We start from the raw sequence: 16,840 nt of genomic DNA, 5'->3' as shown, positions 1-16,840 counted from the left end.
TTATACATCTATTATATATTTGATTACGCTAAGATATTTTCTCATTCATTTTATCGATCCATGTTTCAAACAAACTGAATTCAATTTCGTCAAATTGGGTAAAAGATTTATTGTTTAATGTGGTCATAGTAGTCGTATCGGATATGGTCCTTAATGTGTTTAATTTGACATTCAAATTTGAAGGTATGATTAGCTTTTGCAACATAAAACGAGGGTTATTTTCCATTTGCCTTTCTGCTGGTAGCTTCAAGAGTTCCTTCAAAAAGTATTTCATATATTGACAAATTAAAAGCTTATTATAAGGTGCATTATTTGGCTCAGAATATTGAATGAAACTCATAAGGTTTAGCATGTTATCATTAAAAGTCACTAACAAATCGTATTGTTGTGTTGTCAAACTGTTTTTAGAGTCTAGCTTATGGAACACTTTGTTCAATATTTTACGAAGCTCTGGCTCGATTGTTTTCTTCAAATTTTCCTGCTTTGTATTTATTTTTGATAATGATTGATAATTTAGCTTAGGTAATGGCGGGTCTTGGTTAGTTTCTTTACTATCTGAAGTTGGCGACAATGACGATTCTCTAGAGGACTTCTGCGATGCCGTAGGACTAGGAGGGTATTGTATAATCGGATTTTCGGAAGCTGATTCTTGTATCAGGCTGAAGTCAAAATGGATCGTTTTCTGTTCATCTAGTTCGTTCTCGTTCCATTTCTTTTGATTGTTCCTTATTTCCGTTGGCACGTAATAGTTTTGCTTTTGAATGACATGATTCTCCTGATCCCATCTTCGCTTATTTGTAATAAGCTTCTTTACTATCTTTTTTTTGTCATTATCAGATAATGAAACATTTGTTATAAATTTATGTTTTAGTAATTTAGTGGCTGAAAATCTTTCCTTGGGTTCAATTATAAAACACAGGCATAAAAAGTCTTTGAAAGAACCAGAGATTTCAAGGTCATCCAAGCCTATAAGTTCAGCAAAGTTATTTTCATAATGACACCTCGAAATCTGTCTTAAGGCCTTCATTGGTGAGAAGTGATTCTGTAACGGAGGTTTTCCTGTAAATAATTCATAAACACAGCAACCCAAGGACCATAGGTCTGCCTTATAACTATGTCCTCCATTATTGTTCAATATAACCTCTGGGGCCATCCAGTACGGCGTCCCGACAGTTGTATTTCTGCGTGAAAAATTCGAAGACAATTGAGTTGAAACCCCAAAATCAGTTAATTTCACCTCCCCCGTCTGATTGAGCAAAATATTCTGCGACTTCAAATCCCGGTGTATCTTACCTTGGTCATGCAAATATTCTAGAGCAATGAGAATTTCCTTCGCAATTATCAGAATTACATTCTCATCAGTTACAGCCCCAGGTTTCAATAACTCAAATAATGATCCTCCGTTCACATACTCCATTATTACCCATAACTTGTAATGATTAACAAAACAGCCGTAATACTGTGTAATCTGAGAGAGTCGACATTCTGATATTATCATAATTTCCTTATTAACTTCAAATAAATCCGTTTGTTCATTTTCCAAATCGATCTGCTTGATAGCTACTTCTTCATTAGTTGCTTTTATCACTCCTCGATATACTACACCAAAACCACCTCTACCAACTTCTTCACACACTTGTAGCTCATCTGCAGACTGTATCCTTATTCCCATATCAAACGAGAATCAAAAGAACAGGTCTAATATAGAATGATCTCTTATGAGCTTCTGAAATGTAAACAAAATTCATCGTTATGAGCGCGACATCACCAAAATATCAAAAAATGATTTTTGAAGAACCTAGATGATGCAGTAATTTCTTAATACATCAGTCAAATGTATTCTATAAGCAAAATATGCTTAGGAGGTGTTAGGCAATCCTATTTGCGAACAGGTTCATTAATATCTTCGAAATTTCGAGATATCTACAACATAAGGCTATTCTCCAATACTAGGAGATGTCAAGATGCCAATTCAGAAGCATTCAATGATGTACTATTAATGAAAGCATTGTCTACAAATAAGCAGCACAGTGAAAATGCATATATAAGATGTACAATATTTGACAGTAAAGGTGATATAGTAGTGCACGGAAAGGATATTAGACGACTGCAATTCATGAAGACGCATAATCTAGTTCCTAGAGACTTTCGTAAGATAACCAGACATTATCATGGTAGTAATATGTCGTCGATGAATAACATAAATGTTGATATTGTGCCATCGATAGTCACTAGAGGAAATAGTATTTTACTAAATTTGTCGAACATAAAAGCATTAATTAAAAGTGACACTGTCGTGATATTCGACAGTCTTTCGAAGAATTCTGGATCAGGAATGAACAAATCACACTCTCATGGCTCGTTTCTCAAAGACATGAATGAGAAGTTGAAAACGAAAAATGAACAGGATGATTTGCCGTATGAATTTAGGGCCCTAGAGTGTATTTTAATTCACGTTATGTTGAACCTAACGACAGAGATGAATGTTCACAAGACTGTATTGCAAAATATTTTATCGAGGTTAGAAGAATCTATAGAAAGAGTGAAGTTGCGTTATTTATTGATACAGTCTAAGAAGATAGCACAATTCCATCAAAAAACGAAATTAATCAGAGACTTACTCGATAATATACTAGAACAAAATGATGAATTGAATGCGTTGTACCTTACTGAAATTTCAAAAGGAAAGCCTCGTTTACAAGCGAACCATGCAGAAGCGGAGATGTTGTTGGAGTCCTACTATAAAACTATTGATGAAATAGTACAAACTGTTGAAAATTTGAGATCCCAAATAAAAACCAGTGAGGAAATCATTAATATCGTTTTGGACTCTAACCGTAACGAGTTAATGTTGTTGGGATTGAAATTCTCCACCGGATTATTATCGATGGGTTGTGCATTATACATTGCTGCATTATATGGTATGAATCTCGAAAATTTTATCGAGGAAACTGACGGAGGATTTGAACTTGTCGTTGGTGGGGGGTCTATTCTTTTATTAATTCTTTTGATGTTCAGTGTAAAGCAGTTGAAAAAAGTACAAAGAATTACTATGACCGGTATGGGAAGAGAAAATTCAAGGATCTCTATTAATGATAATAAAAGGTAAATAGATGTACAGGACTAATGACTAATGATTTAATAATATTATACATGATGTTATATGCGTTTATTTAGACACTTAAGCTTATTCTTCGAATTCAATATCTATATTTGGGGCCAAAAAGCTGGCGCTAGAACTTCTTGTCCTGTTTGTATCATCAGCTATAGATTTTTCCCTTAATTTATTTACTTTTAGCTCCCCCCCACCTGCCTCAAGGGAATTATGCGGTGTATGTCTAGGTGAATTAGAGGGTGAAGGATTAGGCGTAGGTCTAGTCCTAAAAGGTCTCAAACTAAAGCTATCTCCCCCGTTTAAAGGATTAGGCGTCTTTGGAAGAGTGCTAACAATATTCTTGTTTGCCAGTGATTCCAGTTTTGGATGTTGTGCAATTTTTTTTACCTGGATGTTTAAGGCTTTCTTTTCATTCTCTTTTTTAAATATGTAGTTCTTTTCGTGTGCGATTAGACTGTTGAACAATTTCGACCTAACATCTATATCAAGCAAGTCCACTAATATAGAATTATATGCCTTCAAAGGCGGTTTGAAGCCAGAAGAATGCTTAACAGGTGATGGCCTCAAAATTAAATGGATGAATGGTACAGAACCTATAGCTTCCATGGAATTCAATTCCGTAGCTATTTCATTTAACTTTGATTCATTACTCGGCTCTTTAAGTTCTTCAGATATTTCATCGGCATAGCCAAAACCTGGTATTTGCCCTAAACTAAATACTTCACATATGTGTTCAATAATATAAATGAGTGAACTTAAATTACTCCTCGGAATTGTGCTTATCAATTTCGCCGTTTCATTTCTTCTCTTGTCTATAGCTTGCTTATCTGATTCCGATATATCATTCTTATAATTATTTAGTAATGAGTCAAACACCATACACGGTATCAAGGAGTCACTTATTTCCAATAACCAGTTCTTGAAAAAGCTAATCAAGCTACTACTAGGCAATGTACGCAAATACGAAACAACCCTTTCAGACATATCCTTATGGATTTCTAGTTCCTTTGAAACATCAAGCTCCGATTCAGGCACGTAAACATTTACTCTATTAATAATCAGTTCTTTAATAGTCCAATTACATTGATGATCTATCGGACTTACCCAACATTGCTTTACCTCTTCATTATTTTCTTGTTCTTCGATTAAATTAATGATTTGATAAAGGAAAATGGGCAACGAGGATATGCTCAATAGACGATTGGAATTTTCTTCTGACTGCGTCAATTGAGGTTGTAATGGTATATCTTTATATAGATTGAATTGGTACTTTAAATTTTGGAAATTCTTATTTGATTGAATGGCACCAAATTGAGGGTTCCCCAAAATATTTGGTGAAATTGTCGAGGGAAAATAAATACCAGTATTAAATTCTTCTAGTAATTTATCAAATTCATGGGTATAATTAGTTGCTGAGTTAATATTCACAATATATTCCGATGCCAATTTATGTAATCTTGTAGTTGTTGTTAATGAAATGTTGTATAAAATTTCATGTAATTTGGTTAAACTTTTGAATACTAGTTCAATTTTCATTTTTTCAAACCTCTCCAACGCAGTTGACTTATTAGTAACTTCTAGGTCAATTAAATGTTTCAAATCTTGCAATTCCAAATAACTTTCATTATACTTTGCTTCTAAGTTATTCAAGTGTTCGGAATAATTATTTTTTAAAATTGAAGATTTGACGGTATTAAATAGACCATTAAATCTTTTTGATGTATTTTGTGCCATGTCATTCATAAAGTTACTAGTAGTGTCATCAATAGTTAATTTTGGGATCTTCGTTGAGACGTGTTCATACTTTTCAGTATCAGATAAATCGTAATTTGCAATTTGCACGGCAAGGTCAGACCATTCAAACCACATTCCCTCACTTTTAAACTTCTTGGACCAAATCCCAGTGCCTACTATCAACTTTAAATCAAGTAAGGCTTGCCCGAACTTTTCCATATTCAGACGACTAGGATTCAAACCGCAAGGTCTCTGTTTTGATAACCAATCGCATAAATGGTCACTACTGAAAATTTCATTTTTGTATCCCGGTAAAGGAATTTTTCTTCTAATTGTTGAAATGGATGCTATCATCTTTTGTAGCAATGAGGTTAAATCTGATTGTTTCTTAACCTTTGTACTTCCAATAGGTAATGGAAACTCAAATCCAGAATCTTGTAAGCTGGCATGCGGTGTTGAATCGGAGAATGACTTGTCTATATTCTCTGATGCAGAATTAGGAATACTATTATCACTAGAAGCCGATATATCTTCATGGATCTCATTGTCTTTTCCATTTTGTGGGTCAATTCTAGAAAACTCTTTTAGTCTCAAGTATTCATCATATTCCACTTCAATTGCTTCTATCTCCTTAAACGTTGTATCGTAGTCACTAAGGAGTTCGGAAAATTCTTTTAATGTTTCTTTTACTCGGGGTTCATGCTCCTTTATAAAATCTGTGATGCCTTCTAGTATTTCACGATCTATAACAGATGCCAAATTTATTAAACTGTGCGATTCGTCTGATATATTCTTAACACAGAGTTCGAACGCATCAGACATACTTGTGAGATGTGGTTTCTTCTTATCAGACTCAGTTTCTTCGGTGTCATGTAATTCTTTATGATCAAGTGCTTTTACAGAATCTAAATGACGTTCTGCTTGTGAAACGGTTCTCCTCTGGAAACTACCACTAACTTTTCTGACAGCCCGATTCTTTGATGGAAACTCAATTGATTCTTTCGGTACTATTGGCCTAAACCCACTTTCAAACGAAAACGTTTCTATCCCCAACTTATTCAAATATTCACTGTTAGAATGGAAATATTGCATGTAATTGAATATAAGTTTTCGTAATTCATGAAGTTGTTTTATAGATCTTAATGATTGTTGGGTCAATTTGTCAATTCCTGACTTATAGTCCGCAGACCAATACAAGTTAGAAAACTTATTACTCATTATAATAGCCACAAGACTCCTTCTGGGGATTAGTTTAAAGCTTTTTATTATAACGCTATATTTCAAATAGATAATTTTTAGTAAAATGCGCGAAGCATGGATCCAGCGTGATTTCAACATAAACAACTATATATAGTGACCTCATCAAGGTACTAAGAGCTGAAATGAGTGCAGATTCCTTGCAAATAGAGATACAGGAGGTGAAAGGGGATATCCAATCGTTACACCTGGAAATTGGCTTACTTGACAAGGAATATTCGGCATTACTAGCACAAGCTAAAGATCTTGAAGAGTCATTGAGACAAGGTGATGAACCCTACAATTTGCAAGAAATACACGGTCATTCAAAGGCCAATTATGATATAGATGGACCACCAGTCATAAAAAACAGTTGCTTTGATGAGTCAATACGAAAATATTTTACGAATGTATTAGATGATGTGGAAGAAGAAGAAAGTACAGAAGTAGTAACAAAGAGACAAAAACTAGACATTATTGCTAGTGATTTTAAGGCCAAATCAGAGACCATTCTTGAAATGAAACAGAATATTTTGTATGAAAATATATTCAGGTTTGGAGGTGTTACGTCTTTTCCATTAAATCCATTTTTGTTCGATGAAAACGATGAAATTATGGGCTTACGGTTTGATGTTTTCTCACATTATAAACGCAAATTTATCACACCACATTACGTTATACTACGAAAGATGAAGAATACCGAAAAAGGACTTGAAACAACTATGAAATGGGAAGTTTATAGACATACGTTACCGGTATATTTACCATTATCTGAATATAGTGAATGTCTACACGAGGATGAGGAAGTAGCCTTCTCAAAATTCACCCAACAAATCAGAGAACACTTGATTCAAATTCAATATAAACATGATAAGTTTGATTTTCTCCGAAATATTAAATATGACCATATCTCAAAAAATAGGTCGAGTCAAGGTAGAGTTGTTATAGAAAAAGTTGAAAAAGATCTACAATGTCAGAGAATAAATATAACTTTACTGAATCGCGTATCGAACAGTAAAAGAGCATCAGAAATTAATCTTGTTTGTACCAATGACGAGATAAAGGAGGTAAGTTGTATTATATCGGGGGTCGATTCAGATGACAAAATAATTATACAATGTGAAAGCCTACTAAAAAATTGTGATCTTAAAGATTTGATCAAGACGTTCAAGAATGTTATAGGCCATTTGATAAAGAGCGATAAGCTTTAGAAGTATTTTCTGGTAAGGTGCTTAATTCAATTCTCAGATCTACGTAGTATTATAGGTAATTTTAAAACATATATTTGAAACGTAAACCACATCAAAAATCAAACAGGGGGAAAAAAATAAATTAAGATATTACATCAAAGAATAAAAAACACAACTTTTCTAAATGTAACGTTAACTGTAAATCTACATTTTTCGAATGCAAGAAGCACTCTAAATAAATCTATTTTTAAAAAGCATTACCAAAGCCAGCTCCAGTTGGTTGATAGCCTAATCCTGTAATACTTTGATTCATAGCTGGACCGCTAGTAATCATCAAAGGTTGTCCCATACCAGGGTTTTCTTCGTCTTGCTTTTCAGCTTCTCTTCTCTTCTGCAAATCATTGTATACTTCATCAAGTTTCTTTTGGTTCTCGTAAGTAACAGAGATTTCATATGGCTTGATAAAGTTGCCTAATTCATGCAACCATGATAATTCAAGTACATAATCATACTCAATAGTATCGTAACAAGTATACAACAATGCAACGAAGCATTCACGGTTACCTGTTTCGACAAAATAGTCTAATAATTCATGGGCGATCTTGGTTGATTTTGAAACTGCTGCTGTTTTAATCAAATCGGCCCACAACTTATCGTTCTTCAAGATAGAAATTGACTTGATAAATTTCTTATTCTTGGTATATAATGTAGCAGAAATTTGTCTGAAGAAAATAAGATCATGATTTTCTAATCTCTCAGCTAAATCCAATGAGTTGAATCTGTTATTGGATTCATTTTCGATAGTTGATCTCAAAGATTTATAGTCTTCTTCTTCAATTAATAAATCATGATAGGCACCATTGACAACTGAGTTGTTCTTATCTAAGACAGATATTAAGAAAGGCTTGATTAATGGTAAATTATCAGACTTAACGAACATTCTAACTACCCTTGGTAAATCAAGCTTAGGTGTCAATACTGATAATAAATCAACTAATAACGAAGGGTTCTCATTTATGTAAAAGTTAATTGCCTTGTAATAAATTTCCAAGTTCGATGCTTTGACAACAATTTCCTTGAAAGAGGAATGGTCAAATGCTACCTCCGACTTATCAATCATAGTCAATGCAGCATTGTCCCATTCTTCATAATGGCAGTACAAGAAAATCAATTCTGGATATAAATGAGCTTCCTCACAAGCAGTTAAAACCTTAGGAATATTGATTCTGGACCAGAATAACTTCAAATGTTCCATAACCTTTTCAGGACTATATTTGGTGTATAAGATAGCCAATTCGGTGAACATGCCCATATGGGCTCTTTCTAAACCTAAACCACTTTCAAAAAGAGCGAATAATTCATTGAAATAACCATTCTTTTCGTAGAGTTTTACTAATTCAGGAAGTTCTTCAGCATCAATAATCAAATTCAAACCACAAATTTGTGCCAATCTGAATTCTTTATTTTCAATACAAGCGTAGTTAACTTGCTTCCAAACACTTGTGTTAGATGCTTTTCTTGCACAGTCAACAGCACCTTGGTAATCCTTCAAATAAACTAAAGTAGTAGCTAATTTAGAATACTTGGAAACATTTGAATATAAAATTTTAGCCGCTTTATAGTTCTTAGCTTCAAACAACTTATCACCAATAGATTCCATATCTGCAACATTTGGTCCACTTACGAATTTCTCAATTTCGTTTAATTTGCCGGCATTAGCGTAACAGTTAATAAGAGCACCATCAATAGAACTTTCTCTCAAAGTTTCTCTGGCCATATCCAAGAACGGGATCAATTCCTCTTCTTTACCTGCATGTTCAGAAATTTCAATAACTTGTTCAAAATTGCCTGGGTTCTTTGACTTAACATAAGAGTCAATAGCTTCAGGGATACGTAAACCATTTAATTGAGCAGTACCCAATTGGTACCACAATTCAGATACATCGTACTTTTCGGCATATTGTTCACCTCTATCTAAAGACATGATATCATCTACCAATACCTTCATTGCATCAGACCTTAACTCGAATTTATCATAAACCTCAAACGCTTCTTCATATAACTGGTTGTCAATACACAAAGGGGCAATTTCTTCAGGATCAAATTTATCCAACTTTTCGATGTAACCCATAACACGCGAATTATCAGCCTTAATAGCAGTTAAAATCAACAAACCTTGTAAAGAAGTGTTATCATTGAAAGGTGAGGTTTCCAAAATAATCTTCTCCAACAACTCGATTAATTCATGCGGCAAGTCGTTTTCCATAAATGCTTTAACAGTAATCGAAATTGGTTCAGGATCATCCAATTCTGGAATACCTGTTGCAATAACTTGATCGACTAATTGCCTTCTATGGGTATTTTCTTCTGTTAAGACCTTATTCCATAAATCGAAATCAGACTTGGCTAATAAATATCTTGCTTGATACTTATACATCTTATTTTCATTCGTAATATTAATTAACTCGTCGTTATTGCTACCCTTGGAGTAACAAATGTATGCTAAGTATGGATCTCTCTTTTCACAATACTTACCAACAGCGAGAGTATCATAATTTGTGTTATCTTGCAAGAACTTTTCAGGATTATTGTTAGAATCAATGTAAATCTTAGCTAATGTATTGAATACTTCTTGATCAGTAGAACCACCTTCTAATGTCTTTTCTAAGAAAGGCAATAATATCTTGAGTCTGTTTCTCTTCTCAACTTCAGAAACTAATTCCTTGATAGGAATGCGTCCTAAAACAGATATTAATAAGCCTTTGATAATATTTTCATCACAGTCTACATCTAATAAACCTGCAATTACTTGTGGCGTATTGGATGGGTTAACTTGTTGAACATAAACCTCAATGAATTTAAAGTACTTGTTCTTATACAAGTATAAGATCAAGTCGTGAACAAAATTAAATCTGTCACAAACAATAATTAAAGGCAATTGATCTTCCAACTTGAATTCCTTCAAAAAGTTCTTAACCTTTTCACCATTGTAAACATTGTTATCTCTGACGACTCTTTCAATTTCCTTAGTTTGATTCATTTTAGCAGCGCATTGTATATATTTGAAAACAACATCAGGATCTTGAGTTAAGTTGACAATAGAAGATAAATAGTAGTATGCACCCTCGTTACATTTATAATCTTCAAAAATTTTAATCAAAGTCAATGGTCCAATTAAATCGGAATACTTAGTAGCAACTTGAATAACAATTTGAAGATTTTGTTGAATATTGTTACTTAATAATTCTTTCAAACATGCAACGGACTGCTGAACATTTAATTGACCAAAATAAGCGACTAACCAATCATTTGGTAAGACATTAGTATGGACAACAACTCTCTTAATGTCTTTCAAATCATCATAATGTTCTAAAGCCCTTTGGAATAAACCAGACTTTTCACATAACTTACCAATTGTTGGCTTATCATAATGACTAAACATATTGTTACCTAAGATAGCATCGGCAACCTGTGGTGCATGTAACAAGTTAATTTCTAAAACCTTGGTTTGTAAATGTCCCTCAGCTGGAGAATCATTCTTCAAAGCATCTAATAAGAAAGCGGTACCTTGTTGAATATAGTTCTGCGAAAAAAATAAATCAGCAATATTTTCAATTTTCAAATCAGTGTCTGAGGAAGCCAATAATGATGTTGCGAATTCGCTTGCTTTATCAGGATTAACTCTGACCAAATTTTGTATCAAATTTGTATAGTCAGGCTTGTAACCAACCTTTTCACAGTATGGCATAATCTTGTCAAATTGGCCTAATTCAGCTAAACAAGAGACGACCTTAATATTAACATTTGCTCTAATATAGACCGCTAATGCAAGACCTGCATCATTATAAGATTTAACAATATCACCCAATTCCTCTGAAGATGTCAACTTATCTTCTTTCAACCATTTTTCAAATAATGGTTTACGATCTTGTTGCAACACTGGCTTAGCTAACTCAATAGATTCGTACTTATTCAATGTGCCTCTGTCCAATAAAGTGGAAAAATATTGCAAAATTGGTGAAATTTGTCCAGGTTGAGGAGTAATATGCTTCAACTTATTGATAGTATCTTGAGTACGCAATTGCTCAGAAGATGCAGCAACTTTGGCCGCATTAGTATAATCACCTTGGTTTAAATAATTCTGGAATTGTTGACTGAATAAGTTTTCAGCCCCTGGGAACCCACCACGAGAGGAGAGAGCTAATGCCAATGGGACATTAGACAACTTTTCTAAAACATATGGAATAATTTTAGACTGGGAAATTTCGACGCTCAAAACTTGACCAGATTTGTTAATCGTTATAATACCGGTACCATCGTTATAAGGAGCAGCAGTGAAAACTGGGTCCGCAGTGATTCTATTAACAAATAAATTGGAACCTGTTTCCATATCATATAAATGAATAAAACCATACTTCGTTAAAATGTAGACAATACCGTATTTGTCAGAAGCTTGCAAACTAATTGGGAAATCATTGGCGGCATCAGGAGGGAAAAAAATGTCAACTGATTTTTTGGAGAAGTCTGGATTACCTTCTACGTGATCAATTTCAATAATATGTAAATTACCTTGACCTTGCGCATTTTTGTTACCCACACAGAAAACTTTAGTAGGATGTAAAGCACCGTTCAACTTGACTTGTCCAAATTTACAAACATGACCCTCAATAGCTTGAGACACATTACGTGACTTGGAGAATAATTGGATATGACCGGCTATACGTCCTTCTTCCTGAGCTATACCAGTCACGGCAAACCAGTTCAATTGCGGTTCAGCAACGAAGTTTATGATTTGGCAATTGTTTAATGTATGATGTCTATCGGTCAATTTAACTGGACCGTCATTACTGCCATCAAATATAGACCACGTATAGATACTATTCGCCGTGACAAGACCCAAGTTCTCATTGTCTAACCATTTCCAGTAAACAACCGCTTGGTCCATGGTGAATGACTTCAATCTTTGTTTGGTACCCAAATTGAAGATCTGTAACGTAGTACCATTGGCCCGCAAGGATATAACAAGCTGTCCTGGATGCAAAATTGCACTATCAGCACTCATATTCTTTCTGGTAACGGCATTGTTGTTTTTCAAATCAATGATAGCAACCGTATTTCCCAGCAGTCCTTGTTCTCTCACACAGACGTAGTGATCCGATTCAAGCGTCGTAGATCTAAAATCAAGTGAACTTTGTTGGATACCCAATTCAGTTAACAGAGCTAACTCCGTGAAATCAATAGGGATATCATTAGACATTTTAATTAATTTCTATTCCTATTAATATAAGTAAAGTCTTGAAAATTTATCAAATACTTATGAAAAAAGGGGTAGTCGAAAAATCGTTGTTAACTTAAAAACAAGAAAAAAAATGAATTATAATAAAATTATCAACTATGGCGATTGATTGATTGGTTTGATTGATAATAATTATATAGGAATTCTTCTTCAATTGATATGACTATTTACAATACACATTAAGTTGTTGAGCGGGTTTGATCCAATTCGTCCACGCTGGCAAACGACCAAGGCTCCGATTACATAATCACAAAAACACTGGAATTATACAGTATGTATTCACCACCGATGATACGATATTCCCCAGCTGAAGACACCACGGCGAGTTATAGAGAACGTAAACTGCGTAGTGCGCTATATTGGAGGACGCACCGATTGTAGTACGTCTTCGACGATTTTATTTATGTAATTTGCAGCGTTGGTATCGGTTTTGTAGGTTTCGAGATACTTTTTGACATACTTCCAATCACTTCCATACCAGTCTCCTGTGAGCATGCTTATTTCCAACTGTCTTCTGTAATCCAAATCAGCATCTACGTCGCAATCAGACGAGGTGTTGAAAATGCTGTCGTGCTCCCAGTCGATGAGCCAGTAGCCGATTTTGCGCATGGCAATTTTGCAGTAATCTGGAGTCACGAAGAGTCGGTCGGAACCATGCTTCTTCCAGGCAACCATGCATTCGGAAAGCTGTTGCATTGCGTCTATAGTTCGGGTGGACAATCTCGATTGTATGGGAGCAAGCGAGCATAGTCTGTGGTTTCTCGCGTGCACCACTAACGAATAGATATATCGTTGAATTTCGGGGGATGCATATACCTGGGGCCTGGTGACGTTTCTGATCTCGAGAATAAGCCCTGAATAATCGTCGCAATAGTCTATTTCCTCCTTCTCGTCACTGGCGTCTTTGTAATGAAAGTTCTGCGCAAACCAGAACTTCTCCTTCACATACTGGTACACTTGGGGATGTGCGTGCTCCGATTCAATCAAAGGAACAATTATAAACATCTTGGGCTTCCGTATTACAAAGCTACCAACTTGAACCCGACTCTGCGGATTGCTCCGTGCAACCGTAGTGTCGTATTCGTCGATTTGGTTCAACAATGGAAATAGCCCTACTTTTTGCTGCTCGTGCGACAACTTCTCCATATTCCTCCAAATAATCACATTTTTAAATCCATATTCACTCGTATTTTCCTCCCAATATATCATCTGCCGTATTAACAGATCAACCGAGTTATTATCTAGCTCATGCTTTACATCGACCTCACAGATGTCATCTGAATTAAACTGGCATGATTCCTGTAGTAATGTTCGAAACAAAAAAACCGTATTCTCATAATCATTGGTTGTTAGCACAAATCGTTTCTCACCGATTAACGCCAAAGAAAGGGCAGAATAGACGTTATTCATGACATATTGTTGTATACTACTCTTATCTATACTATAGAACAGTATAAGAAATGATGGTTTAAAAATGTCGCGAGATTATAACATTCTACGCGACATTATAGGGATGAATCGCGACATACGCGTCGGTAAAGTTTTTTGTTATTATTTCGATCTTGAAGAGAGGATCTTCCTTTGTTAAAAGAAGGCTTCTGAAAAGAAAAAAAACAAATACACATTGAAACAATTGGAACTAGCATATTTAAGAAGAAATACTGGTTTTTGTATATTAGACATTTGTGAGAAGGATCTGTTAAATTTCCAAGTCATATTAATTAAAAAAAGGATACTGGATCGAAATAGACGCTACATAGCTATTCTTCAGTAAAAAACGAGGATCGATTAAAATTGTGATTGCACCTTCAGCGCTGTTAATGGAACCCAAATTACAAACGTTACCGCAGTACTACAAGAGGGAAACCTCGCCAATGATTCAACATTCTGCATTTCCACCGTTTAAAATCGAGCACAGATACAGGGGAGTTTATGAGAGGGCAGGATTCGATGTTAATTTGAAGGGCGATTCTCCCACATCAGATGTGAGGTCCACCAGGTCTCCCACGATGCAGAGATTTCAACATTCTTCGAATGGGATGAATTCTCCTAATTCTAGTGCAAATTCTATTGGTGGTTCGATGAAAATCGACTCTGCGATGCCTAGCTCAGCGAAAACTTCCAAATCGTTTGGCGAGCTTCAAAAAAATACGCCATATCCTGTTTATGAGAATAGAGCCCATTCGGAATCCCAACCAAACACTAGCCAACTTCCAGCCATATCGTCTGCACCTTCTAATTTGTCTTACGATCAGTCACAATCTGCTAACTCAGTGAAACCTGAATTACCAGTGGTGCAGATTCAACAGTGTGGCACCCCAGACAATACCGAATTACCTCCGCCTAGTAATAGTGGATTTACGTTTATACCCTCGACAACGCAGAATAAGAACTTGAAAAATCTATCGCTTAATTTGAATGAGCCTCAATCTAATGCTAGTGATAATTCTGAGATGAGTGAAAACGACGACGATTCAATTCCAAATGAGTCGTATGACACTTCGAGTGAAACATCTGTTAATAATCCTTATATACAGAAAAATGATACCGGATCAAAACGCTCAAGCCAGTCAAGTATACGCACGGCTGAATTATCTTCTTCGCAGATTCAACCCGTTCATGGATTACCGTCGCCACCTCCAACTTCGAGAAGTTGTGAATTACAACCTGATAACTCCTTGATTAAGAAGCAGCGATTGTCATCTGCCTTAAATGAATTCAGGAAAGACATTGAAGATCACAAAAATTATGTTCCTAAAACTCCATCAGTACCAAATACCCCAACATTTGATGAAGCGCCTCAATTGCCAACCTCATTTCCACCAAACGTGAGAGTAAACCAAACTGACTCTTACCAAAATCCAGATACCAGGTTTTCATATAATCAGAATTATGTGAATAGTGCTAATGGTGATTCATCGAACAAGAATGCATTTGTAGACCAAAGTGTTGACCCATCTAATCAATTTCAAAATTTCAGAGATCAACAGTTAGCTCTGGTTACTCAATTGAATGACGAATATCAAAATTTCTTGCAGTCAGGCGACAAAAGTCAGCCTAGAGCTAGTCAAGTATCTATGGTTAGCTCAATTTTATCTAGGGACTCAGAAGATGATGCTGCAGACGAAGCAATGGAACGCCAGTTACATGCTTTGAAAATGGGTGAAAATAATAATGGCAATTCAGTAAATGAAACTGGTAGTACCGCTCATATTAATGGCGAAAACTTACAGGATATTGATTCAAATGCTAATATAGATAATGATTCTTCATCTTGGGGTAGTTCTATTCCAAAATCAACACCTAATGTGATTCCAGCACCTATTCCTTCAATTAAGATTCAAAACATTGATGATGATGATTCCCCAATAAGTGCAAATCATTCTTTTGATAATCAAGATTCACAAGACCGTGCAAACGCAACATGGGAGTCAATAAAACCATTATCAGTCAATAACTCCGAAAGACAGCCATTGAGTGATACTTCTAATGATAGAGCGATCGAAAGACAAATTAATGTTGATGAATCTAGTGAGGGAATTGAAGTTAAGCCTTTATCGCCTAAAAATCACCTCGTGGAAGAAGAGTTGAGAAATATGAATTTTCCAGTACAGCAAGTACAAGGCTCTGTGGCTGGTAACAAAGAAGAAATCTCCGATGACTTCTTTAAATATCCATCTGGTAAAGGTCCATGCCGTGCTTGTAAGAAGGAAATATCTCCGTATAGTAGGGGATCAGAAAGGGCAGTTTTTTCTAAGACTGGAGAATTATCTGGTCAATGGCATAGATCGTGCTTCACATGCGCCTATTCTGGATGTACAGTCCAATTCAGTAAATCGATACAATGTTATGTTTATGATGATAATGCATTTTGCCATAATCATTATCATGAATTGAACGACACTTTATGTCAACGTTGTTTGAAAGGTATTGAAGGAGAATGTGTCGAGAATGAATTACATCAAAAGTGGCATTTACATTGTTTAACTTGCCATCAATGCAAATGCCAAATAAACAAAGATTACTATTTAATTAATGGTGCAAGCTATTGTGAAGAAGATGCTGTGAAAATTATTAAGGAAGGTGGCTCATACGAAGATATGAGCGGTAACGTGAAGACAGGTGGATTAACTACCTCGGATAAGGTAGAGAAAAGGAGAACACGGATTATGTATGTAGAATAAGTTTATATTGTTTCTTTTTTCAGATTTTACTGGTGTTTTTAAACTTGATTTATAGTGTATATTTGCATGTTTGTTTTACAGCGCT

The 16,840-nt window shown here is 35.2% G+C and overlaps 7 protein-coding genes across 7 annotated transcripts; 3 read left to right on the top strand and 4 right to left on the bottom strand. All coding sequences in view use genetic code 12, as the record gives it.

Moving 5' to 3' along the window:
• Positions 1-28: 28 nt before the first annotated feature.
• On the bottom strand, positions 29-1,672 carry DEHA2E04994g (DEHA2E04994p; the record flags this gene model as incomplete). The annotated part of the gene is made up of 1 exon (XM_002770377.1): positions 29-1,672. One exon carries the CDS (start codon positions 1,670-1,672, stop codon positions 29-31), a length of 1,644 nt encoding a protein of 547 aa, XP_002770423.1.
• A 162-nt stretch (positions 1,673-1,834) lies between these two features.
• On the top strand, positions 1,835-3,109 carry DEHA2E04972g (DEHA2E04972p; the record flags this gene model as incomplete). The annotated part of the gene is made up of 1 exon (XM_002770376.1): positions 1,835-3,109. The coding sequence occupies one exon, from the start codon at positions 1,835-1,837 to the stop codon at positions 3,107-3,109; it is 1,275 nt and encodes a 424-aa protein (XP_002770422.1).
• A 78-nt stretch (positions 3,110-3,187) lies between these two features.
• On the bottom strand, positions 3,188-6,187 carry DEHA2E04950g (DEHA2E04950p; the record flags this gene model as incomplete). Its single annotated transcript, XM_002770375.1, has 1 exon — positions 3,188-6,187. The coding sequence occupies one exon, from the start codon at positions 6,185-6,187 to the stop codon at positions 3,188-3,190; it is 3,000 nt and encodes a 999-aa protein (XP_002770421.1).
• Positions 6,188-6,231: 44 nt separating this feature from the next.
• DEHA2E04928g (DEHA2E04928p) lies at positions 6,232-7,296 on the top strand (the record flags this gene model as incomplete). Its single annotated transcript, XM_459534.1, has 1 exon — positions 6,232-7,296. One exon carries the CDS (start codon positions 6,232-6,234, stop codon positions 7,294-7,296), a length of 1,065 nt encoding a protein of 354 aa, XP_459534.2.
• A 226-nt stretch (positions 7,297-7,522) lies between these two features.
• On the bottom strand, positions 7,523-12,532 carry DEHA2E04906g (DEHA2E04906p; the record flags this gene model as incomplete). Its single annotated transcript, XM_002770374.1, has 1 exon — positions 7,523-12,532. One exon carries the CDS (start codon positions 12,530-12,532, stop codon positions 7,523-7,525), a length of 5,010 nt encoding a protein of 1,669 aa, XP_002770420.1.
• Positions 12,533-12,925: 393 nt separating this feature from the next.
• Positions 12,926-13,981, bottom strand: DEHA2E04884g (DEHA2E04884p; the record flags this gene model as incomplete). Its single annotated transcript, XM_459532.1, has 1 exon — positions 12,926-13,981. One exon carries the CDS (start codon positions 13,979-13,981, stop codon positions 12,926-12,928), a length of 1,056 nt encoding a protein of 351 aa, XP_459532.2.
• Positions 13,982-14,391: 410 nt separating this feature from the next.
• On the top strand, positions 14,392-16,755 carry DEHA2E04862g (DEHA2E04862p; the record flags this gene model as incomplete). The annotated part of the gene is made up of 1 exon (XM_002770373.1): positions 14,392-16,755. One exon carries the CDS (start codon positions 14,392-14,394, stop codon positions 16,753-16,755), a length of 2,364 nt encoding a protein of 787 aa, XP_002770419.1.
• Positions 16,756-16,840: the final 85 nt, after the last annotated feature.

Source organism: Debaryomyces hansenii (genome assembly GCF_000006445.2).
Source record: "Debaryomyces hansenii CBS767 chromosome E complete sequence".
In the NCBI taxonomy this organism is placed as follows: Eukaryota; Fungi; Ascomycota; class Pichiomycetes; order Serinales; family Debaryomycetaceae; genus Debaryomyces; species Debaryomyces hansenii.
The sequence above is the reverse complement of the archived record's forward strand: the minus strand, read 5'-3'. Positions and strand labels throughout refer to the sequence as shown.